At 35.7% G+C, this 25,337-nt stretch overlaps 1 protein-coding gene and 1 long non-coding RNA gene across 3 annotated transcripts in view; both read right to left on the minus strand.

The window, feature by feature from the left end:
• Positions 1-25,337, minus strand: part of lrp1ba (low density lipoprotein receptor-related protein 1Ba) — a 334,663-nt gene that overhangs the window by 122,454 nt on the left and 186,872 nt on the right. The window contains exons 33-40 of the mRNA XM_067415030.1: positions 17,506-17,631; positions 17,253-17,384; positions 13,916-14,050; positions 13,674-13,803; positions 12,206-12,332; positions 11,895-12,046; positions 11,494-11,618; positions 10,633-11,004 (exon numbers count right to left, since the gene is read on the minus strand). Coding sequence (XP_067271131.1) covers positions 10,633-11,004; positions 11,494-11,618; positions 11,895-12,046; positions 12,206-12,332; positions 13,674-13,803; positions 13,916-14,050; positions 17,253-17,384; positions 17,506-17,631 — 1,299 coding nt within the window. The remainder of the gene's footprint in view (positions 1-10,632; positions 11,005-11,493; positions 11,619-11,894; positions 12,047-12,205; positions 12,333-13,673; positions 13,804-13,915; positions 14,051-17,252; positions 17,385-17,505; positions 17,632-25,337) is intronic.
• On the minus strand, positions 20,660-23,335 carry LOC137040271 (uncharacterized). 2 transcript variants are annotated; one of them, XR_010897876.1, is made up of 4 exons: positions 23,311-23,335; positions 23,043-23,198; positions 21,315-21,426; positions 20,660-21,197 (listed from the first exon to the last, which is right to left on the minus strand). It is a non-coding gene; the product is annotated as an uncharacterized lncRNA (long non-coding RNA). The 2 variants fall into 2 exon arrangements; XR_010897875.1 differs by lacking the exon at positions 23,311-23,335 and having other exon boundaries at positions 23,043-23,295.

The raw sequence follows: 25,337 nt of genomic DNA on the forward strand, positions 1-25,337 counted from the left end.
TACAGATAATATTTCATGTTAAAACAGACTTTTTTTTTTTACTTCAGAAACATTGCTAGGCTACGGAAAATGTTATCCGTCTCTGATGCAGAAAAGTTAGTTCACATAACCTTGAGACTGGATTACTGTAATGCATTACTAGCTGGTTGTCCTGCATCCTCAATAAACAAACTACAATTAATCCAAAATAAATTAAATATTAAAGAGTTGGATTCTCATGCGAAACATGGCCAACATTTAATTTCTGCTGACTTGGATTTAATTTAGAGTTGGATGTATGACGGAATATTTCTGTGCCAAATACACTCTTTCAGGAGTCGAAAAGGCTTTGGAAAGTAGGGCCCTGTATGACGTCATAAAGGGTGGAATTCTCGGCCCCACTTTATATTAGATGGCCTTAACTACTATAAACTTACATCAAAAAGTAAGTACAATGTACTTATTGTGTTCATATTATATTGCAGAACACTTTTGCTGATATTGAGGTGGATGCGGGTAGAATAAGGGACAGGTGTGGTGAGAGAGAAAGTGTGTGTAAGTTTAAGGGTAGGGTTAGGTGTAAGGGAAGTGCCAACTGTGTAATTACAAATGTAATTACAGAAATTAATTACAGACATAATTACATACTGGTCATTTTGAAATTGTAATTACAATGTTAAAACATGAATGTACACAATAAGTCCATTGTATCAAATGATTAATTACAATGTTAGTACATAGTAGTTAAGACCACCTAATATAAAGTGGGTCTGAATTCTTTGAATGGGCACTAGACATATGCCGATTTGGTACGATAATGCGATATATCACGGTAAAGAATTTGGACGATATTGTTATCGTAGGCACCTCAAAAAAACGTAAATAATAATTTATTAACACATTTGTATTTTATTTTTTATAATACACTTAAGAATACTTTGCCCATCAACCGTATAAAATACTCAACACTGCTGTATTCTGTGTCTAAGGAGCACGCGCTCAGATGTAAACAATCCCAACGTGCATTTTGCGAATCGCTGAACGAGTGAAGGAGATGCACATGTTCACTTTCTGACAGTAGAGGGTGCTGGAGGAACTGCAGAATAAAGCCCTGCATTTATGCCCGAGCCCGACGGGACCTGACTTTTTTACGCCCCTAGGGCCGGGTTTCGGGCCAATTTTCACGTCATACCTAAAAAGCGGGCCGGGCTTCGGGCCTTTTTTTAGGCTTCTCCTTCTTTTATATTTATTTTATTAATTAAAAGAAACAATGAGATGTTCTGCGCTGGTGGAAACAACACAAGACCATAATAGCTTATGTGACTGTCAAGACATGGCTCACACAGGGTTTAAAGTCCACGCCAGCAGCAGCGTGCATTTCTTCAGCACAGCCGTAAGAGTTATGGCCTTTTTACAACTGGTTCCTTCATTCGTTTTCTCTGACCGGGTATCTATCTGATTGCGAAATGACCAGGAGTAGGCCTAAATGCCTTCCGAGAGTCTTTCGAGATGTAGCCTATTTAATTCCGTTATCTAAACAAACCGTGCTATGAAAGCATTTCAGACGAAACCGGACAAATGTAAATGTATCTGGTTGTTTAAACCACATGTATAAATTTTACTCCTGGCAAACGGTTAAAAAATAAACGTGTGAGAGCGTATTATGGGCTATATGTTGTAGTCAGATAGATATGATGGTGCTGCATCACGCTTCGCCGCAAATGAGTAAAGCAAGCCAATTCAAATGGCCGTTAATGAAACTTAAAATAAGTCTTAGATGCTCAAAAACATAATCATCTTAATGAGACTAAAAGATCTTACCAGTGCTAAGGTCGCTCTTTCTCATATTGCGGTCTTTGAATTTGAAAATGAGCTGCTGAGAAAAATGCATCTTGAATCTTTTACCTTTTTTGCTGTGAACTCCATTAAATAAGCATCGGATTTAGATCGGATTTATATTCATTTTCCATAGGTGTAAGGTATAAGACAACCTACATTTTTTATTTTATTAGTTTAGATTGTTTAGGTCGTTTGCGAGAGCCGCGAGCAGTATCAGCTGCCTCAGCTCGTCAAAAATGCCTTTTACTGTGGTGGTAATATTTGGCAAATTACCTAACATTGTGATGCTTAAAGTGTTTTATATCTATGGATTTAAGACAAGTCAAAAGTTTTGAGAGGCTAAATTGATTAAACATGCGGTTAACTCACTGGTGGCTGCTGGTTGCTTGGTCGTCACTTAAAAAAATTAAAACTTTAATTTAACAAACCAAAAAATGCTCTAAACATTTTTCTAAATTAACTTAATAAAGAAACGAAACGAAATACAGCTACTTTGACATACAAAACAAAACAAAACTGAACTATTTTAATGGCTGCAACAATGTAAAAAAAAATAAAAAAATAAAACGGGCTCCAGTTGGACTCCAGTTGGGCCGTCAAACACAGGCCGGGCTAGGGCCTCAGCGTCTCGGGCCAGGGACGGGCTAGAGCCTATATTTGAGGCCCGTGCAGGGCTCTAATGCAGAATGCCCCGGTTACCTCAGAAACCCGCAAACAAACCAACTGTGCTAGTGAAGTTTTTAAATGCTCCAAACAGTCATTCATTTTTTGTAATCTCAATGTTGTTCATCACAGCACCAAATACTTAATAGATAAAATACTTAATAGGCTATTTATTTTCAAACTTAAACATTTTTATATTTTACTCTGGACTACAACATGCCCTAATGATTAGAATTATTTGGATTATTTGTTATTGTTCAGTAAAAATTTGAGACATACTGCTTCATTATTACCAAACTGACAATAAAAAACACTTATAAAGAATTAATTATGCTAAGTAATGTTGCTGTATAATAACATTACTAAAATCAAAAGAACGTATTTAATGGACCTAAGTTCGAGGCTCAGACTCACTGTCCCAGTTTAAATCTAGATTAAAGATGCATTTCTCTTTAGCCAAGCATTCACATAATGTATCTCATAACCGTGTACTCCAGTAATATCAGATCAAACCCACATGATTATCTTTGCTTAATGTTAGGAACAGGAGCAGCTATGCTAATTTTCCTTTCACTTTTCTGTCACCCATCCCGAGGTAACTAGAGGGTACGTCAGCTCCAGTTTGGATTCAGTCTCTTACAAAGACTTCAGACGCACCCACGAACAGACAAATCCAACTCCCGCGAGGACGCAAACTCTGAATCGACATGCAGCATTGCCAAATTTGGCTATATATCCTAATCATTTGTTAACATGTATTCATTACTTCAATGAGCTCATTGTTCCTGCCTTCATTTAATATGCTGTTTAAATGAATACTTTGTTAGCGAACTGCGTACATTTCTAAAATACATAATTTGGACAGTCACCTCTGATAACAGATCACTCTGAACTATAATTTAGACACGTGCACTTTCTCTAAAGCTGCTTTGAAACTAAATGTATTGTGAAAAGCGCTATACAAATAAATGTGAATTGAACGATAGTATAATGTAGAGAATGAAAAATGGATATTCATTTAGAAATTTTGTTTTCTAAAATTTCAATGCAATGTTGTTTCATGCATACCGAGCCTTTTACATTGTTAAAGAAGTTCAAATAAAAAAAGTTGGACAATTGATCGAGTATTTCTGTGCCAAAAATACTCCTTCCGGTTTCTCACCATTTTCGGAAAGTTTTTTTTTTTCCTAAGGGTGGGTCTATCTGATGTCAGATAGGGCAGAAAGTACTTGTACGGGCCGTACAGGATCTTCTCCAGGAAGGGCGTGCACGACTAACCAGCAGACGCTTTAGGGAAGCCCAGCTCAGTCACATGACTTCAAGAAATCAACAATGTCACCAAAGAAGTGTGTTTTTGGTTGTCAGGGCAAGAAAACGCTGCACAGCTTCCCAAAGAACCCAGCGTTTATGAGACAGTGGGTGGAGTTTGTTTTTACAGAGCAGCAATGGAATTGTGCAAGTGTTTTTGTTTGTTCCCTGCATTTCGGCGACAATGATTTATAAACTAAGAACAGTTCAACTCCGGATTTGTAGCTCGTCTAATGCTGAAATATGGAGGGGTTCCAGTGATTTAGGTCCACGGTCTTATGTTGGAAGCAGGCGGTGGGTAAAACTGCTTCAAATGTCTTTATGTTGTTAGCTATCGAGTCGTTCATTCAAATGCGCTACTATTCCATTGTTTTTCTATGTAAACTCGCACTAGTCTGAGGTCTAAAACAGTTTTGGTTGCTACTGCTAGCATTAAATCGCATACAATAGTCCATAAACCACGAGTAAACACACACAAATGTTGTAAAATTCGCAAGCATGACAAGCCGCTAAGCAAATACATTTGTGACCAGTCACGGAAAGTAGGGACACAAGTCGGTTCTGGGGCATTTTGAGATATTCACAGATTCTGAAAGTGTAGTCTCCAAGCTTTCCAACGGTGTGTAACACATGGAAATCTGATAATATTTGGAGAAGTTGTGTCCATCTGAATGTATGGCTTTAGAAAAGTGTAAACGAGAGAAAACAGCCTCTAAAGTTTCGCAGTTCTCACCTGTTCTCAGGGGCGTGGGACTGGGGGGATAAAGGGTACTGAGTAACCAGGGCCCGAGGCAGGGGGGGGGCCTTAGAAGTCAGTTTTCTATACATACACATACATGGTACGGGGGCCCAGCAAGATGGTTTGTACCCAGGGCCCAAAATTTGGTGCTACGCCCCTGCCTGTTCTCACCTGCTGGGAGTGACAATAGGGCTCATTTACATCTCATTTAGATAAGCCATACCCCCTGTAAAGCTGCATGGTTGGTAGTAACGACAGACGCAACGGGAAAAATCGGACCGCATACTACTAATAATAAAGATGCTAACATTACCATCTAAAAGCCCCTTATAGTAATGTTTTTTTTTTGGCAAGTGATACGATGCCAACGATTACAATTAAAATTAAGAACAATCGGTAGGTATGGGAAGGTCTAAACATGAGATAACGTGTGTGTGTTCTTAGAGATGTGGGTAGAGTTCTTAACTGTGGCTGTAGTGTAGAGGTAAGGCACATGTCATCAAGTTTTGACGCAACTCAATCAGAGGATCTAATCCGCCTTTTGCCACACACTCTAACCGAGAAACACTTATTAATAGACACATGTTAGATGCTTTACTTCCACTAACATTTTCTCAATTCTTTTTGAAAATAAATGCCTTTCCGATCTGATATGTGATGGGAAAAGGGAGTAGAGAGAGTGTGGCAAAAGGCAGATTCGATCCTCTGATCGAGTTGCGTCAAAACTTGATAACATGCGTCTTACCACTACACTATAGCCACCAGTGATGGGAATAACGGCGTTATAGATAAACGGCGTTACCGTTACTGAGAAAAAAAATGCGGCGTTACTATAATTGAGCTCACTGAAGCGGTTTTCATTCGAACAGGCGCGCGCTCTGTCAGCGGACCTGCAGCTATATGTGTGTGTGTGTGTGTGTGTGTGTGTGTGTGTGTGTGTGTGTGTGTGTGTGTGTGTGTGTGTGTGTGTGTGTGTGTGTGTGTGTGTGTGTGTGTGTGTGTGTGTGTGTGTGTGAGTGACACACTGGCGCGCATGCGACCAGCGATCAGGAGTCAGAGCGATGGTATGTTCAATGACTTCAAAGGTAGCTTTCGCAAACTGGAAGTATAAGCACTACATTTCCCCGCGTTGAGGTGAAAGGTAAGAATGTTGTAACGAGCAACTTATGCCCAGAAGAGTCTCTCCTCGTCGGTGAACGCAAAAGATAACGTGAGCTCCGCTATCAAAGGATTAGACAGACCCACGGCATTAAAGACACCAAAACTAGGTTTTTCTTGCGAGAAAGTGGATAAGCCCGCCATACAAACAAGACTTGAGAGCACTTCACTTCTTGTTAAACTATTTACTTTTGTGAGGGAGAAAATACTTCAAGCAGGCTACAGTATGTCTACCAGTTGTTTGACAGTTTTAGAATTTTAATGTGCACTATAAAGAGTCTAGTCTATGTAAATTAGGCTAATATATTTATTATTATTATTTTCTTTTTTTTTGTATACTTTTCTTAAGGAGCATCATTTATTTTTTAGATTTATTTGATGGCCAGTTGGGGTCTGCAAAAAATATTACAGTTCTAAAAAATCTATTTTGTTTTATTGTTCCACTATATTTACAATAATGTATTGAATTTGATAGGTCTTTCATATTGCCCCACAGCAACATTAAAATAGTGTAGATTAGTGTACAATATTTTATTATAATAATTGATTATATTTAGCGTCCATTTCATTCATTTAACATTTAATATTGGGGGCATCCAAGTTATTTTACATATTTGAAATTTTAAAAAAAAGTTATAAACACTTGTCTGTTCTATTCATTTCAACTGACTTGTGAAAACTGGTTTAAAAAAATATATGACTTATAGCAATTTTTAAATTTTATTTTTACAGTAGCGCAAATAGTCACTTTCCCTGGTAACAAGTTACTTTTATTATAGAGTAATTCAGTTACTAACTCAGTTACTTTTTGGAACAAGTAGTGAGTAACTATAACTAATTACTTTTTTAAAGTAACGTTCCCAACACTGATAGCCACGGATACAGATTTGAGCCATTCCTCTGCCTTTATCCCTGTCAAATGTTACTATCGATATAGCCTCTGATTTCTTACGGTCCTGAACTCGTCTGACGCCTGTCTGATACATTCTTCCTCTTCTTCATCTTCGCTCAGTTGTAGATTAGGGTATTATCCAGTCTTATTATGTCGCTTTCATCGTCGCCTGGATCATCTCTACAGCCGGCCAGAGCGCTGCATAAATAATTAGCCATGCGTACCTCGGAGGGCGGGGCAATAACAAAAGCCAGTATGAAAATACACACAGACAAAACAAGGCGATTTCAACCTCAGATTCTGCAAAAAAGCGAAAATCACATAATTTGAAAAAAAAAAACTCTTCTCATTTTTCTCAATAGTAGAGCTGCCGACTTGTGTCCCTGGTTTCCGTGACGGGTCACATTTACATTGAGACGTCCTGCTAGTCGTTATTGCTGTTAAATTTCAGCCTCTAGATTTGATTCTGGATCATGTATGTATGGCTAAATCTGACTGATCTCAATGGTTTATTTAGTTTTTTTTTTTTTTTCACGTTTCAGAATGTCAGAGCTTTCAGACGCTCTCAGAGGAAAAGCTGCGGGCTCGTCATTCTTTAGCTCCACCCACACGATACGCCTCCAGCTGTTAGTTTTTTTGTTCAGAAAGAAATGGTACAGCTTAACTTTCTTTTATAAATATAATAAAACTAAATACTTTTCGGAGTTATGAAGGATGCGATACTACTCAACAGGTACTCAAGATTGACATGAGATTGACTTGAACAAATTCGTTTGGCTTGATGCATGAACAAACGTGGTGCAAAATTCGTTCATAATAAGATCCGGAACATGTGCTAAGAAAGTAAACTTGACTTTAAGTTGGTATTTGTTCATCATAGGTTATCAGGAACAAACGCTCCAGATGAAAATAGTAGAAATTACTGGTTTTGGGAATGACGGTGACATGACATTTTCACTTCTGGCTTTGACAAGAGTTATGTAAGACCACCGAAGCATGCGTGTTGCCTTGGAAACGCTTCCTCTACGATATAGTATGCGCTTGTCAGGCGATCAGGTCCTGTCTGTGATCCGTCACCTTCCTCTGGCTAACAAAGACAGTCCCCCCACCCCCCCCCACCCCCCCACCCCCGTGGAGACGTAGCATTGGCATCGCTGTCTCTCTGTCTATCTCTAAAGGCCTGAAGGCTGATCATGCGGTATCGAAGCCCTCTGGCACGGTTCACTCTCGCTGTTTTTCTATCGTCTCTCTTTCCAAGCCAATACTCTCTCAGCAACTCTCTTTCACCTCTGACCCACAATAGATTTTCCTCACACACGAATAAAAATCCTTCAAAGACTCGATGTCTTGTGTGCTTGTGGAGACTTGACTAAGTAAATCCTTTAATTCTTTCTAATATTCTCTCACAGATTCAAGTTGAATTACAATGCCCATTCTCTCAATTCATAAACCAGACATGTCTCTCCTAAATGATTAATACTTTAGTGTTGTTCTTTCTTTTTGTACCTTGACCTTTTTGTACATTGATATGGAAACTTGGTTTCTGCCACAAAAAAAGAAGTTGTGACTTTTAATAGAACAATTCTGACTTTGTTTCTCTTTTTTTTTTTTGCACAATTATGAGTCTTAAAATATATAATCTCAGAATTGTCCGAATTCGAGAACTCGAGAAAGTCAAAATCGTGAGTTATAAACTTGGAACTGCGAGAAAAATAGTCAGAATGTATACATTGCAGCTTTTTCTCTCAGAATTATATATATATATATATATATATATATATATATATATATATATATATATATATATATATATATATATATATATATATATATATATATATATATATATACACACACACACACAGTGGGTATGGAAAGTATTCAGACTCCCTTAAATTGAGCATCTCTGGAGAGACCTAAAAAATGGCTGTCCACCAACTTTTACCATCCAACCTGACAGAACTGGAGAGGATCTGCAAGGGGGAATGGCAGAGGATCCTCAAATCCAGGTGTGAAAAACTTGTTGCATCTTTCCCAAGGACTCAGACTGTATTAGATCAAAAGGGTGCTTCTAATAAATCTTGAGCAAAAGGTCTAAATACTTAGGGCCATGTGATATTTTAGTTTGTCTTTTTTAATAAATCTGCGAAAATGTGAACGATTCTGTGTTTTTCTGTCAATATGGGGTGCTGTGTGTGCATTAATGAGAGAAAAAGAAAAATCTTAAATTATTTTAGCAAATGACTGCAACATAACAAAGAGTGAAACGTTTAAGGGGGTCTGAATACTTTTCACTCTATATATATTTTTTTTTTATAAAATCTTTGATACGGTAAACTACAGAAGCTTGTTTCCGCCACAGAAAAAACTATAAAAAAGGTAATTGCGACATTTTATTTTACAATTCTGTTTACATCTTGCAATTCAGAAAAAAAAGTCAGAATTGCAATTTGCGAGTTATAAAGTTCGAATTGCAAGTTATAAAGTCAAAATTAAGAGTTTTCGAGTTATAAAGTCAGAATGGCCCCACTTTATATTAGGTGGCCTTAAGTACTATGTACTTACATAAAAAAATAAGTACAATGTACTTACTGTGTTCAAATTGTATTGCAAAACACCCTTGCTGATATTGAGGTGGATACGGGTAGAGTTAGGGACAGGTGTGGTGGTGTGGGTCAGTTTAGGGGTAGAGTTCGGTGTAAGGCAAGTGCCAACTGTGTAATTACAAATGTAACTACAGAAATTAATTACAGATATAATTACAAGCAGGTATTTTTTTTAAATGTAAGTACAATGTAAAAACGTGTGTACACAATAGGTGCATTGTATCAAATGATTAATTAAAATGTTAGTGCATAGTACGTAAGGCCACCTAATATAAAGTGGGTCCGTTAGAATTGTGTGATATAAAGTTAGAATTGCGTGATATTAGTCAGAATTGCGAGTTATAACATCAGAATTGTGAGTTATAAAATCAGAATTGCGAGACAAAGTCAGAATTTTGATATAAAGTCAGAATTACGAGATAAAAAAATCAGAATTGAGAGTTACACAGTCAAAATGGAGTGATATAAAGTTAAAATAAAGTTTATAAAGATACATTTTTTATTATTATCATTATTTTTTTAAATAAAACTTCACCAGGACATGTTTCGTGAGATTCACCCTGACAAGTCAGTTCTCCATTTAAACTCAACACAAAACTCAACTAAAATCATTACATGATATCAACTAATATAAACAATTATAAAAAGCCAGTTACAACTGAAGAGCTACAACCCATTCCTTCGCGTCTATCAGATCTCAAACAAGAACACATAGAGAGAAGCTGTTTATCAGCTGAACATGTCTGCACTATATCAGCATAAATCCATGACAAAGCATAAAGCTTAGCGTCTGGGGTCAGGTGTTACAATCCACGGCCTCGTTTGACAAATATCACAATTCCTCTCAGGCAAGCTATCGTTCAGCACGGCAGCTGTGAACTGACAGCTCTGCAGGTTAATGGCATACTGATTAAATGAGACGTGTGTTAATGTTGACAAGGTTAGGGCCTGATAAATCACATGTGGTATGAATTTCAATGCCAGCTACTGGGCTGCTGCTCTATCAGAGTAATTGGCTGTACCCTGTACGAATAATTTATTTACATTTCACCACAGTTAATTAGCCATGATGCCTCTACAAATATGAGCTGCATTGCAAATAATGTAAATGTGTTATGAAAGTACTACGGACAGTATCAGTCAGGAAGGGATCTGGAAAAAGATCCAAAGTTTTGACAAACAAGCATATGTGTAAAATACATCAACCTCACATCCGTAATAAAAACGAAAAGGTCAAGGATGTGGCAAAACCATTCATCAGCACTATTCAAAAGTAATTTGTTTTCTAACCAACATTTAGGTAACATTAAACACTGTCATTTCATCTTCACTTCATCCAATCTGAGAAAACAGTAGACTTGAGTGTGAATACATGAATTCGTTTCAAGAAGCGGAATTGATAAGAACATAGATCAAACACATCAAGGTAATTAGACACAGTTACTTACTCTCCGCAATGACGCGTTGTCCTGTCCAGTCGTCATTGATAACTTGTATATTCCCATAATGAACATCGCTGAAGAAAATCCGATTTGTTCCGTGCGTTTTCTGCCGATGATCAAAGGCCAAAGCAATAATGTTCTTAAAATAATTTGGGTTCTCATACGCCCTGATGGGGGAGTTGAGGTTATTCTCGTCCGACAGATGAACACTCCTCAAGACGGTCCTCTCGGAGTAGAGCAGGTAACCCTCGTACTTGTTGCACCTGAGTCCATCCTCGGCAAGATATCCGTGGGCGCAAGCACAGGTTTTCCGGTTATTCCCCAAGTAAAAACAAAGTTGCTGGCATCCTCCGTTCGCCCTGCTGCAAGTGTTCGTACCTGGGTGAGTCGGAAAATCAGAGATCAGGCTCCCTACGAATGATATCACCTAACCTAGCTTTGAGACTGCTTCAGCATGCAAACAAAATTGAAACAGATCACTCAAAAATGTCACGAAAGTCATACAGGTTTAGTATGTTTCATGTTTGGGTGATCTATTCCCCTACTGTAATGTTGACAGCAATTCTGATTGATCTCATGAGTGTCACTCAGCAGGTGTTCAGTTATAAGCAGGAGTGTGCAATCCTGCTCCTGGAGGGCCACTTTCCTATCGGAGATCTATTCCTCATCAAACAACCCTGAAGGAGCTAATCAAGGCCTTTAGGGTTGCCAAAAAGTTCCAGGTGGGTGTGTTGAAACAGGATGGAGCTAGGTGGCCTACCAGGAGAAGAATTGGACAACCCTGCTTTATGTGGGATAATGTACTGAATGTGTGCATTGGTGCAATGTTCAAAGAACAGGAAAACTGCCATTAAGTGAAACCTCAACCTTTCTCCCGATCCTGGTTAAAGACCTTCACATCTTTCAGACTGACGCCCAAGCCGCTCCTGATAGTCACTACGTCCACAGCATCTTTCTTAGAAGCGCGGCGAATGGATCCGTTGGCGTAGGCTCTACCGTCATGGGAACACAAGACCAAAAGTTTGACACTTGCTAATCAATGGCCCACGACTAATTAAATCCAAAGAACTCATTAAAATACAGTACACAGCTGGTCTAACAGAAGGTGAGGTAACCCATCCTTGGAATGACATTGAACTGAGGGAGATTCTTAAATAATCAAATGTGTCTTTTTACACTAGCATTGTGACCTTGTAGGGAAAGTGGGACGGTATCTGCTTTCTTGGGCCATTCATAGAGACTGTAACATTTATGGAAAAATAAATTACCTGTCAGACCAGAAGAGGTAAGCCCCAAAGACTGCAATGGAAAACATATCCACCCCACTCGATGAGAACACAATCTCCCTCTGCTCACCCCGCTCAAGGTTGATTCTTTCGATCTTGCTGTTGCGGGCGTCACACCAGTATAATTTATTTTCCTGCAATGCAGTTGGAAGACAAACTTCAGGCATATATTGTATTAAGAATGATGTTTTACATGTTCTCACTGCCCTAAAGCTGCTATTTAAGTCATGAAATCAACATAGACTGCAGCGAGCCTGCAACGTAAGCACTTCAGCCATGTAGGGAAAGCAGACCTGGTAGTCTATGGAGACGCCGTTAGGCCTTGCTAGTCCGGTGCTAACAAGCACAGATTGCTCTGAACCATCGAGACGTGACCTGGAGATGGTAGGACTCTGGCCCCACTCTGTCCAGAAGAGAAACCTGCATGAATTCAAAGGAAATATGATTAGTCTTCCTGAGGAATTTTGACCTTCGCACATCTTGAACTCAAAGATTTATCTTCAGTCCCGATGAAAACAACCATAGCTGTGTTCAAGTCTTCTTGAGAAGTTCCGAAACCCTTATTAGAATTCATTCACCGTCCATTTCTAAGTGAAATCAGAAAGAAATGTTGAAAGTGAGAGTCACATGTGAAAGCCAAGTATGGTAATCCATCCTCTGACTTTGTCCTCATTTAACCCGTACAAGTTAGTGCACACACTTTAGAAGCACTGAGTAGTGAACTCACAGACACTGCAAACTGTGGACACACACACCCGGAGCAGTGGGCAGAAATTCACTGCGGCGTCCGGGGAGCTATTGGGGGTTAGGTGCCTTGCTCAAGGCCACCTCAGTCAGTTCCTGCCGGTATTGAGAACTAAAACCGGAACCTTTGGGTTACCAGTCAGACTTTTTAACGAATAGGCCCCAGACTTTCTTATCTAACCCTAAAATGTGCCTACCTTAAGGGTAGTAAAATATGTACCTTTTAGGAGTAAATAAGGTACACGGGTGTCCATTTAAGGGTACTGCCCCAGTGACAAACTCTTGTACCTTAAAAGCAGTTTTTCTCCTCAAAGTGTAAAAGAGATCAAATGCAGAACATGACTAGATTTCATCCATCAGGGTCTGAATGGATCATTAAAAAGTGGTCTCCATATGACAGACATTGAAGAGTACAAGTACAAAATGTAGTCCTTGGTGAATCATTTCAGGTGAAGGCAATTTTGTACATGATAGATTATAAGGACACATTTATCTTTGGAATAACATTCGCCAATGAATATTTCACAAGACCAAGCATTTGTAAGTAAAGGCACGTCCAGTGTCATATTGGTTTTAAAACTGCAACAGGAATCTTTGAAGTTGTTCCAGGTAAAATATTGATATTTCTTCCTAATCTCGCTGACCAATTTCTGAGTAAGATAGAAAGTAAAGAACCCCAAAACAGATGAAGCCACATGATATTAGGGATCTGAAAAATGTCGAAGCTTAATGTTTATACTCCAACTTGCAACAGTACAAAGCTGGATTTAATGAGATAACTCATTACAAACACGAGGTCGAGATTATGATGGCCCTCTCATATTAGAATACATGCAGAGGAAATTATAAGGCCTTTAAGGAGGACGTACATCTGCAGTTAACAAGCTTTGAGGTGCTAATTGCAGACGCTAACTGTTCTCTAGACGATCATAGGTCATTTGTTTAAACTCTTTTGCCACACTTGGGTGAAATTGAAGCTTGGCAGAGGAGGAAAATATACCACAGTGCAATACATACCCTTTCATAGGGTGCACCGCAATGGCTCTGGGTTGATCAAGTCCATCAGATATCACCACGGCGCGGTACATACCGTTCAACCGCGCAACCTCGATGAGATTTAAGCCATGGTCCGTCCAGTAAATATTACCTTTGGATGCAAAGCAACAAAGACCCTGAACCAACAGAGAAACAATAAGCCCGACAACATCAAGGCTACTTGGAAAAGCATAGAAGTGCTACAAGAAGAGAAACAGACGTACCTGCAATCCAGTCCACCGCAAGTCCTTCAACGCGTCCAAGACCGCTTGTGACGATGTCCTCTCTCCAGGTCTGATCTCGACTGGATCTAGAGATTCTGTTGGAGCCCATGTCAGTCCAGTACAACGTGTCATTTCCTACAAAAACATAATTCAAATGTTTGGCTAGTCAAATTATAATATTTTGTGACCCTGGACCACAAAATCCGTCATAAGTCGCATGTGGGTGTATTGGTGGCCAACAAATAATTTTATGGGACAAAATGATAAATGTTTCATTTATGCCAAAAATCATTAGGATATTAAGTAAAGATCATGTTCCACAAAGATATTTAGTACATTTTATACCGTAAATGTATCAAAAAATTATTATCAGTAGTAATATGCGATGCTTATAACTTTTTTGGACAACTTTAAAGGTAATTTTCTCAATAGTTTCACCCTCCGATTCCAGATTTCCAAATATTGTCCTATCCTAATAAACCACACATCATTGGAAAGCTTGTTTATTCCACTTTCAGGTGATGTATAAATCTCAATTTAAAAAAAAACCCTAATGATTGATTTTGTGGTCCACATATAACTACTTTATTATGGGGCAAAGAGCGTATTTATTTAGTGATGTACAATTTGTGACCCTGGACCACAAAACCAGTCATAAGTCGCATGGGTATATTTGTGGCAATAGCCAACAATACATTGCACAGGTCAAAGTTATTGATTTTTATTTAATGCCAAAAATCATTAAGCTATTAAGTAAAGATCATGTTCCATTAAGATATTTAGTACATTTCCTATGGCATATAAAAATGTATTATTATTAGTAATATGCATTGCTAAGGACTTCATTTGGACAACTGTAAAGGCGATTTTCTCAATATTTACACTTTTTTGCACCCTCAGATTCCAGATTTTCAAATAGTTGTATCTCAACCAAATATTGTCCTATCCTAACAAAACTATACATAAATGGAAAGCGTATTTATTCCGCTTTTGGATGATGTATAAATCTTTAATTTCAAAATTGTACCCTTAGGACTGGCTTTGTGGTCCAAGGTGACACGTATTCGTTCCATATTGGAATATCGAAAATTATACTTAATTTGACATGCTAATTTTCCTTATTTTTACATTTCAATTTCCTCTGCTGCCAGAAAATAACAAATAACACTAGATAATATAAATATAAATAAATAAATATTATATATATATATATATATATATATATATATATATATATATATATATATATATATATATATATATATATATATATATATAATTCATTTTATTTCAGCTTTTAGTTATTTTAGAACATCAAATTAAACTTGTTGTTTTGTCAATGACCTAAGTTATTTTATTTGAGTTAACTTTTTATGGTTTACCATTGATGTCTTCTAAATAAAAATGATAAATTACTTGTATGAAATGGATTGTTCATTTTTGCTTTTTACATCACAGCAGCTTAGGACTGCACAATCTTTATGGCCAATTTGGAGAACTGCATATAAATTTCAAGCTTTACCTACAAAAATAGGCCTGCACCAACTGGCCGAAATGCCTTGCCATTTTGATCTCATTCAAACCCGTCCCTTCTCCAAAACAATAAAAAAAAAAAAAAAGAGCACAAAGTATTCATGATTGTCCTGGCTCCCATGGTCTGTTCCCTTCAAAACGCTTTTATGAAAATTGCTTTGACTTGGCCGCACGACTTTATACGGAGCTTTTTGTATCACCAGCTCCTCGCCCACTCAAAAAAATTTACATTATATTGTATCCCTTTTGACAAAAACCCCAATTGAAACCCATTCACATCGTTATGAGACATCGCCTCATCTGTCCAGCTAATCTGTTTCGATTATCTTCCATCTGTCATAACAGCATATCTCCATTCTTCACCTCATCTCACAATGAAAAAAATATATAGACATGCAATGCAATGCCAATATTTGCTCTATCATGTAAATAGAAAGCTGCGAACTGTCTGTCGCTGATGCAAAGAGTGGCATTTCTGTCTCAGCACGGAGACAGCTGTCCAATTACTGCACTAGATAAATCTTCCCGAATTACTGCAGATTCCCTGCAAATAAAAGTTTTCCCCATGTCAAGGTTGATGTATTGTTGTACACATGGCATGACAATGCCTAATTGCTGTGGTTTCTAACTTCAATTCAAAAGTTTAGGAAAATAACAATAACAGGTCATTTTAGAATCAAATAGTTATACATAATTGTAGCCAGTAGTACTTTAGTGATCATCATTTTAAATGTTTCATTGGTTCACTGAAGGTAAACACTTTTTAATGAGGAAAACAAGTTTCAATATCAAGAACAGTATGTATTATGTTTGTGTGTGTGTTTGTGAAAAATTAACAAAGCAATTGTTAACCATTATAGTGGTTGTTATATCTAAACCACCACAATTTATGAACTTCAACATTTACTCATTCTGTGAGACTGTACTCCAGAATTATCCAGACTGTTATGCCATTAATGTATTTGAAATAAAATATAAAAAAAATATTTTTATGAAAACTACTGAAAATGTGAATTTAGCAGACATAAAACAAATATACTAAAAAACAAAATAATAATTATAATGCAAACAATAAATTTTTCTAAAATTCAAAAATTACTAAAACTCGAACAGAAAAAAAGCCAAAACTACAAAAAAATAAATTAGTAAAAATAAAATGAAAACTAAAAATACAAAAAAAAATCTAATTATGAATAAATTATAATACAAATAAAAAATAACACTAGATAACACTGATACTGTATATATCAATAAAAAATATTAAATACATTTCCTTTGTGATTTAATCATTTATGTAATTGAAAAAAAATTAAAAAAATAATAATAAAATAAATAAATAAATAAATAAATAAATAAATAAATAAATAAATACTACATAAAAAAGTATTTAATGAAAATATAAAAATGCAGACTTGGTGAAAAAAATGAAACAAATATGTTTTAATTGAAATACTATAATTTCTAAAATGAATACTGAAATTGAATTGAAAACTAATTAAACATATGAATAAATACTATAATAGTATATAAATAATGCTAAAGCAACACTGATACTGTGTATGTCAGTAAAAACTATTACAATATTTGTTTCCCATTAATTAATATATAAAATAATAAATATATTACCTAATATAAAATAATAAATATATTACCTAATTATAATAATATAAAATGGTAAATAATGATAAAGTTTATATATATATATATATATATATATATATATATATATATATATATATATATATATATATATATATATATATTTTTTTTAAGAATCAAATAAAACAGATAAAAGAGCACTTACCGGCATGATAGTCCAGACCCACAGTGAACAGAGAGCCAGTCAGCGGCATCAAAACTTCAGAGTTATCGCTGGGATCAAGAGACAGTCCTCTTACCCCTTCATTAACGGAGTACAGCAGGAAAGACTGAAGACCTACCAAAGAGTCAACCAGGCAAAAAAAGTCTAATGAAACCTGCTCTTAAAAATAATGAATACCTCTGAGACCCAAAGGTTAATTAGATACGTACGCTTAGGTCAGAACTAACGGTCATACCTTCACAGGTGGACCGGTCCGGACGAAGGTTGTAGCCCGTAGTACAAGAACACGTCCGAGTGGATTCAGAGGTGGGCAGGCACAGCTGAGAACACCCGCCATTGTTCAGCACACAAGGATTGCGACCTACGAAGAGAATGCACTCATTATTCCTGAAGGCTAACAGGTGTCTCTAATGCAAATCAGTCCAAACCTTCTAGCTTGTGTACTTTCTTAAACCAATTTCAGAAACATCACAAAAACAAAAAAGAGAGGAAAAATGGTGGCGCTTTGACTTTGTTCCTCGGACACCTTGTCAGAAACACTCCAGTTAGCTCATTTGAAGTGGTGTAATGAGATGGGCCTTCGTTCCCATGAGGTCCGTGTCAGAGAGATAAATGAGGGAGCTAATTGGTATGAGGAGATTTGAGAAGGAAGCAAAAAGATTTACCTTAAAGAGCCTCTAATTGCTGTTTTTTTAAATCCTAATAGAGCGTTGAGAGGATCAAGCACTCCTCTGCTAATAGACCTGTCAGTGATATGAATGTCCCTCACCATAATTCATAAAGAGCGAGGGGCTTTGACAATGTGTGGCTGTAGAAACATAACCGCTGTCCAAATCATGTGCAACCTCACCTTGTAGGAATGACAAGGATCTTTTTTTTTTTTTTTTTTTTGTAATTGGCATTCATGAAATAAAAGTCAGAGCTCTAGTGGTCATGGAAAGCTGGGAGGTGATTTTCAGGCCTGGAAAATGTATATATAGTAAAATTATGAAAAATGTCACAAAAATATTTGATAGTATAGTAGTGAATTCCTAATAAGTTGCTTTTGTGAGTTTTATAAAATATGCAGTGCTGTCAAATGATTAAGTGTGATTAACCGTATCTAAAGTAAAATGTTGTGTTTACATAATATCTGTTTGTACTGTGAAAAATTATTATGTATACATAAATAGACACACATACATAAAAAATGTTGGTTTAACTTAAAAAAGTAAGTAACCTGGTTGCCTTAAAATTTTGAGTTTATTTAAATTAATAATTTGAGTTGATACAATGAAGGAAATTTGTTTAATAAACAGAAACTCAAAATATTTTTGTATCTGAACCACATAAAAAAAAAAATCATGAAAATAGCACTATTTGGCATGTTTCACTGTGTCATCAGAAATAAAACACACACAATTACCCAATATGCTTAAAAAATCTTTTAATAATATTTTAATAAAGGTTGTCGAGTCTCAAAAAATGTTCATTGTATTAACTCAAATTTTTAATTTCAATGAACTCAAATTTTTAAGGCAACCAGGTAACTTTTTTTCTAAATATTTTGTACTGTGTATATATTAACGTTTTTGATACCATTCAAAAATAATATTTCTTGTCACTTTTTTCAATATCACAAAAAAATAAGTACAAAAAAAGTTTAAGAAAAAACTTAATGCAATATACTACAATATACATTAATACAATACACTGTAAAAAGTGAACAGTTGGATCAACTTAAAAAAATTATTTCAATTGGTAACACCTAAACATGTTAAGTTCTCTCAACTTAAATAATTACGTTTTGTCAACTTACTTTCAATGGGTCAATCACACTTATATTAATTGAGTTCATTGAGTTAATTGAGAAAATTGAGTTCATTCAACTTAATTTCATTTCATTCCTACTTAAATGTATTAGTTTTTCCCACAGTTGGATCAACTTAAAAAAATTACTTCAATTGGTAACACCTAAACACGTTAAGTTCTCTCAACTTAAATTATCCCATTTTATCAATCACTTATATTGAGTTCATTCAACCCTATTGTTTACATTAGTCTAACTTAATTTCATTCCATTCCAAATTAAATGTTTTAGTTTTTCCTACAGTTGGATAAACTTTAAAAAATTACTTCAATTGGTAACACCTAAATATGTTAAGTTCTCTCAACTTAAATTACTACATTTTATCAATCACACTTATATTAATTGAGTTCATTCAACCCTATCATTTACATTAGTCTAACTTAATTTCATTCCATTCCAACTTAAATGTTTTAGTTTTTCCTACAGTTGGATTAACTTAAAAAAAATACTTCAAGTGGTAACACCTAAACATGTTAAGTTCTCTCAACTTAAATTATCCCATTTTATCAATCACACTTATATTAATTGAGTTCATTCAACCCTAACATTTACATTAGTCTAACTGAATTTCATTCCATTCCAACTTAAATGTTTTAGTTTTTCCTACAGTTGGATTAACTTAAAAAAAATACTTCCAAGTGGTAACACCTAAACATGTTAAGTTCTCTCAACTTAAATTATTCCATTTTATCAATCACACTTATATTAATTGAGTTCATTCAACCCTATCATTTACATTAGTCTAACTGAATTTCATTCCATTCCAACTTAAATGTTTTAGTTTTTCCTACAGTTGGATAAACTTTAAAAAATTACTCCAATTGGTAACACCTAAACATGTTAAGTTCTCTCAACTTAAATTATTACATTTTATCAATCACACTTATATTAATTGAGTTCATTCAACCCTATTATTTACATTAGTCTAATTTAATTTCATTCCATTCCAACTTAAATGTTTTAGTTTTTCCTACAGTTGGATCAACTTAAAAAAAATACTTCAATTGGTAACCCTTAAAAAAAGTAAGTTTTCTCAACTTAAATAACTACATTCTATCAACTTAATTTCAATCACACAAGACTCAAATAGCTTTAGAAATATTTATTAACAATTCATTTTATTAAATTTAATTTCCCTTTTAACAAACTTTGAGAAATCATTACAAACTGTTCATATTTGTTGTGCAAATGAAACTTCCTGACACACTTAACATCCATTTCATTAACAGTCTTTTTGAAAAGTTGTCATTGCCTTTCAGGATTATGCTAAAAACTGAGCCACTAATCTATCTAAAAAAATAAATATAAACAGTGGTTATGCGAATAAATTAGCCACATAAATAAAAAGGGATACTTCACAAAAGGGATAGTTCACCAAAAAATGGTTCAAGTTGTTCCAAACCTGTATTTGTTTCTTCCTTCTGCTGAACACATAGGATGATGTGTTGAAGAATGTTGGTAACCAGACAGTTGACGGTACCCATTGACCTCCATAGCAGGAAAAAAAAAATACTCTGGAAGTCAATGGGTACCGTCAACTGTCTGGTTACCAACATTCTTAAACACATCTTTTGTGTTCAGCAGAAGAAAGAAACTCATACATGTTTGGAACAACATGAACCATTTTTGGATGAACTATATCCCTTTAATATATTCCATGGAACCATTTCTACCGAGTGTATTGTGATAAGTGCTTTAGAATAGCTTACAGGCAATGCTCTAAACCATGTTAAAAAATCTAATTAAAAAATAAACAGATCATGGAAAATGTTTAACAGCAATGGGTGATTACCCTTTCACCAATCAACTACAGATTCAAACATACAACTAGATACTAGACAAACATATGAAACAAATGGATAATCTTACAAACATAAGAAAACAAATTAAACTAAACTAGAGACATTCTTTCAAACACAGACTAGACTTAAGCACATTCAAACATTACTTCAAGTTCACTGTAGTCTACTGAAAAGATTACTTGATATCTTTTGCTAATGAAGCTGTAAGAGCACTTTCTGGAATGCCGTGAATATAAGCTCACCCAGCTCACCCTCGCAATCATCTCGTAGGTTATCCTAAAGTAGTGCACATAAAAATAAATTAAAAAAACATAAAAAAAAAAAAATTTTGCTACCACAAATGTAAAATTTTCTGAAAAATAAATCAAAATAGAATGTGGCCTTTCAACTCACAAGGTATTCCTTGATAAGGTCTTGATTTCCACCCAGGAAAAGGATGAGCCGGCGTTCTGACATGGAATCCGGAAGCTCTGTGCTGAGTTTACTACATGAACAGCATAGGAGACTGCAAAGAAGAAAAGAAACTGTTGAATAAAGTCATTATTTTATTAAAATAAATAAAATATTAAAAAAATATTTAGTTCACTTCAGAATTCAATTTCCTGATAATTTAGTCACCCCAAGATGTTCATGTCTTTTTTTTTTTGTCGAAAAGAAATTAAGGTTTTTGAGGAAAACATTCCAGGATTTTTCTCGATATTGTGGATTTCAATGGTTACCAATGGGTTAAAGGTCAAAATTGCAGTTTCAGTGCAGCTTCAAAGAACTCTACACGATCCTTGACGGGGAATAAAGGTCTAATTGAGCCAAACCATCGATATACGTTTTAACCACAAATGCTTGTTTTGCACTAGCTCTGTGTCTTCTCACATTATGTTATAGCGCTGTAAAGGTCATGCGTGACATAGGTGGAAGTACCGATCCAGTGTTTGCGAAACGGTAGTGCAAAGACTAAGTCAAATCCCCTGTCACCTAAAAAAAGAGGGTAAAACATCGCAATTTTTTTTAAAAGACAGATTGTTTTATTAGATAAGACCCTTATTCCTTGTCTGGGAGCCATTTGAAGCTGCACTGACACTGCAGTTTGGATCGTTAACCTGTTGATCCCAGTGAAGTCCACTATATGGAGAAAAATTTGGCATGCTTTTAAAAAAAAAAACCTTAATTTCCTTTCGGCTGAAGTTACAAAGACATAAAGATCTTGGATGACATGGGGGTGAGTAAATTATCAAGAAATTAATTGCAATTAAATGCATCTGAATCAGTCATTGCTGGCATTTATAATTTAGTCCGATAATAAAACATGCGTCAACAAATCATTTATTAGCTTTATACCCTAATACATTTAATCATTCTTGATTAAAGGGATAGTTTTGTTAAATTTACAGGCCATCCAAGATGCATAAAAGGTGACTTTTTCGCTGAAACCGCTGAAGATTTTTTTAGCTGAAACCGCATTACTCTGTGATTCATATAAATGCAAGTCAATGGCTACCGTCACTTTGAGAGTAAAAACAAAATAAAAAAAACGTGGACAAAAACAAAACAAAACATGCAGACAAAAAAAATAAATACCCGGGGCTACTGACATCACATCGAGTCTTATAAAGTGAAACGATCAGTCTATGCAAGAAACTGAGCATTATTAACATGCAACATTGCCATGAACGTACTTAGGACTGTTTGCTGAGGCTGTTGATTACAGGTAATAATAGATTCAGTTTCCTGCATAGGCCGATCATTTTGCTTTATAAAACCTCAAAGAATCGCCAGGACCCACAGGTATTATTTTTGGTTTGCCTGTATGCATTTTTTTTTTTTTAATTCTTTTTGACTTGCATTATATCAACATGGACCACAGTTTCAGCTAAAAAAACAACAACAACATATTTACTGTTCTACTGAAAGAAAGAAAAAAGTCACCTACATATTTTGGATAGGCTGAGTAAATTAACAGCATTTTTTATTTTATGACCGAACTATCCCTTTTAAATTGTCCATTTTGTTTGTGTGGTGATGACATTTCAAATTTCTATGCTATAAACAAGTATTTAGCAATTAAATGTTACTGAGACTAAAATAAGATTGTGCAGTTGATATTAATGTAACACACAGACGTACCTGATACAAGATTTTAAAAATTGCAGCAGTCTTCTCACGGGTTGCTCCTCCTTTTAAATGGATTACTCTGATTAGTTGATTCATGTACACGTCCAACTGGGCCAGGACCGTGTCTTCCAGTGGAACAGCCATAAGCCTATAGAACTCTGAATTGATCTAAAATCAGAAAGAAAGAAAAAAAACAGTCAACAACAGTCAAACTGATTATATCAATTCATAAAAGGTATTTAGCCAGTAAAACCAGAACTTTAAATTATTTTTTCAATACCTTGTAATGTCTGAAAAGCACAGGCTAGGGCTGGGCGATATGGAGCAAAAAATATATCTCGATATATTTTGCTATATCTCGATATACGATATATATCTCGATATCTTTACAGGAAAAATAACCCCCTAAAAACTACAGCAAAAACAAATATGCCAAATACCACAAAAACTTTTTTTTTTTTAAATTGAAGTACAAAGAGGTAGTCAAGTGCTTTTGCGACATTAAAAAAAAAACAACTCCCTGATTACATAAATAATAATAATTTAACCGTAAAAGAAAATAAATAATATTGCCTTCTTTTCATTTATTTCATGCTTTCAAAAGATGAATCAAAGACTCCCTTTTTTACAGTTAAAGTAAACAGTAAGCATTTTGCAGAAAGATGGGGGCATGACTGAGATATAAATAAACAGATTTTGTTATAACACCATTTCCTGTTAAATTTGTATCAAAATTCAAACAGTGATGTTTGTCATGAGTTTGACAAAATTCAAACTCATCATGCAGATCATGTAGGCTACACATGAGCTGAATTTCACTTCTTTTCCAGTTACAGAACGAAATATGAATGTCAGAAGGTAGGCTATATGATAATATGATACAGTACAACTTACAGAAGGAGCAATGTGTCTCAGGACACCCGGGATGTCGCGTTTTTCCCTCTTGGTTAAAACGTGAATAGACCTATTCATCATAATCCCGTGATAAAGCTGACAAAATAATAATAGTAATGATATTGCAATACTTTTTAAATGTTTTCAAAAAATATGCGACCATTTTGACATTTTAACCGAAAACTATGCGATCAGTTAGACACAGATCATAACTGGCATGATTGCGACCGCTTCTCGCACCAGTAGTGTCAATCACCTGACTGTGGGTGAAACGTGCGATTTGAACTATGATGAACATTAATATTTCTTTATGAATTTTAGCAAGCAGTTGTGTTAGAAGGAAAACATGGTCTCTAAACTGAGTCCTGAACAACGTGCGCGCTTGTCAACATGATAACTAATCCTCACCTGGTTGCGGAAGCAGCCGTGTTCAGTGAGACAACACGCGAGGGGAGGGGGAACAAAGCAAGAGGCGGGAGGCGCGCGAGGCTCCGCGAGCACAACACAGAGAAGGCAAACAAGCAAAGTGGCGGAATCAGAATTAAATATAAACAATATATCGATATATACGATATGTCCAAATCCATATCGAGCTGAAAAAATATCTCGATATATTTTAAATATCGAGATATCGCCCACCCCTAGCACAGGCCACCTCGCCTTGAAATCCCTGACACTGGCCTCCTGCATCACTACCTCCTTCTATCTATGAGCAAACGAAAGAGACATTTTGTTCTTGACAACCTTTTAATTTTTCCTTTTTTTCAGCCTCTGGCTGCTTAAGCTTTCAGCAAGTTAACAGACACCTCTACACACCTGTCAACAGTCAATAATGTTAGATAACACAAGATGGAATTTACTCATACATATCCAACATTAGTAATTCATATCATCAACTATATAAGAAATGATAAATTACTTACCATGTAATATTATAGCAAAGTGTCATCAGTTGTCAAACATTAAGACTTTCGGTCCTAAGAGGAGAAAAAGTAATTGTCAACAATTGTAGTTTGTAAGTAATTGTAAGTGAAAAAATGGTTTGCTACAGGTCAAGGAAGTTAATTAATTAGATGTGGAAATACTAATATTTCTACTAAAAAACCCTGAAAATGTGTCTGGATGTAACACCATGAGGTAGGCAAATGAACGGAGCTAGTGTTAGGCACAATGACGTTCATCACAGGCTGAATCAGAAATCGCCTCCTATACCCTCAAATAGGGCATTATTTGAAATGACAGTCCTTTGTAGTGGTGTCCGAAACCATAGTGGACGTTACTGACTGAGTGCACTCATTTAATTCCACATTGCAGCGCAATAACGAGTGTAAGTTACAGCCGGTGTCACAAACGGATGTCCGACTTCACATCATAATTTTGCCCGAAAAAGTGACGTTTTAAAGACAGATAAAA

Source organism: Pseudorasbora parva, chromosome 14 (assembly GCF_024679245.1).
Source record: "Pseudorasbora parva isolate DD20220531a chromosome 14, ASM2467924v1, whole genome shotgun sequence".
NCBI lineage: Eukaryota > Metazoa > Chordata > Actinopteri > Cypriniformes > Gobionidae > Pseudorasbora > Pseudorasbora parva.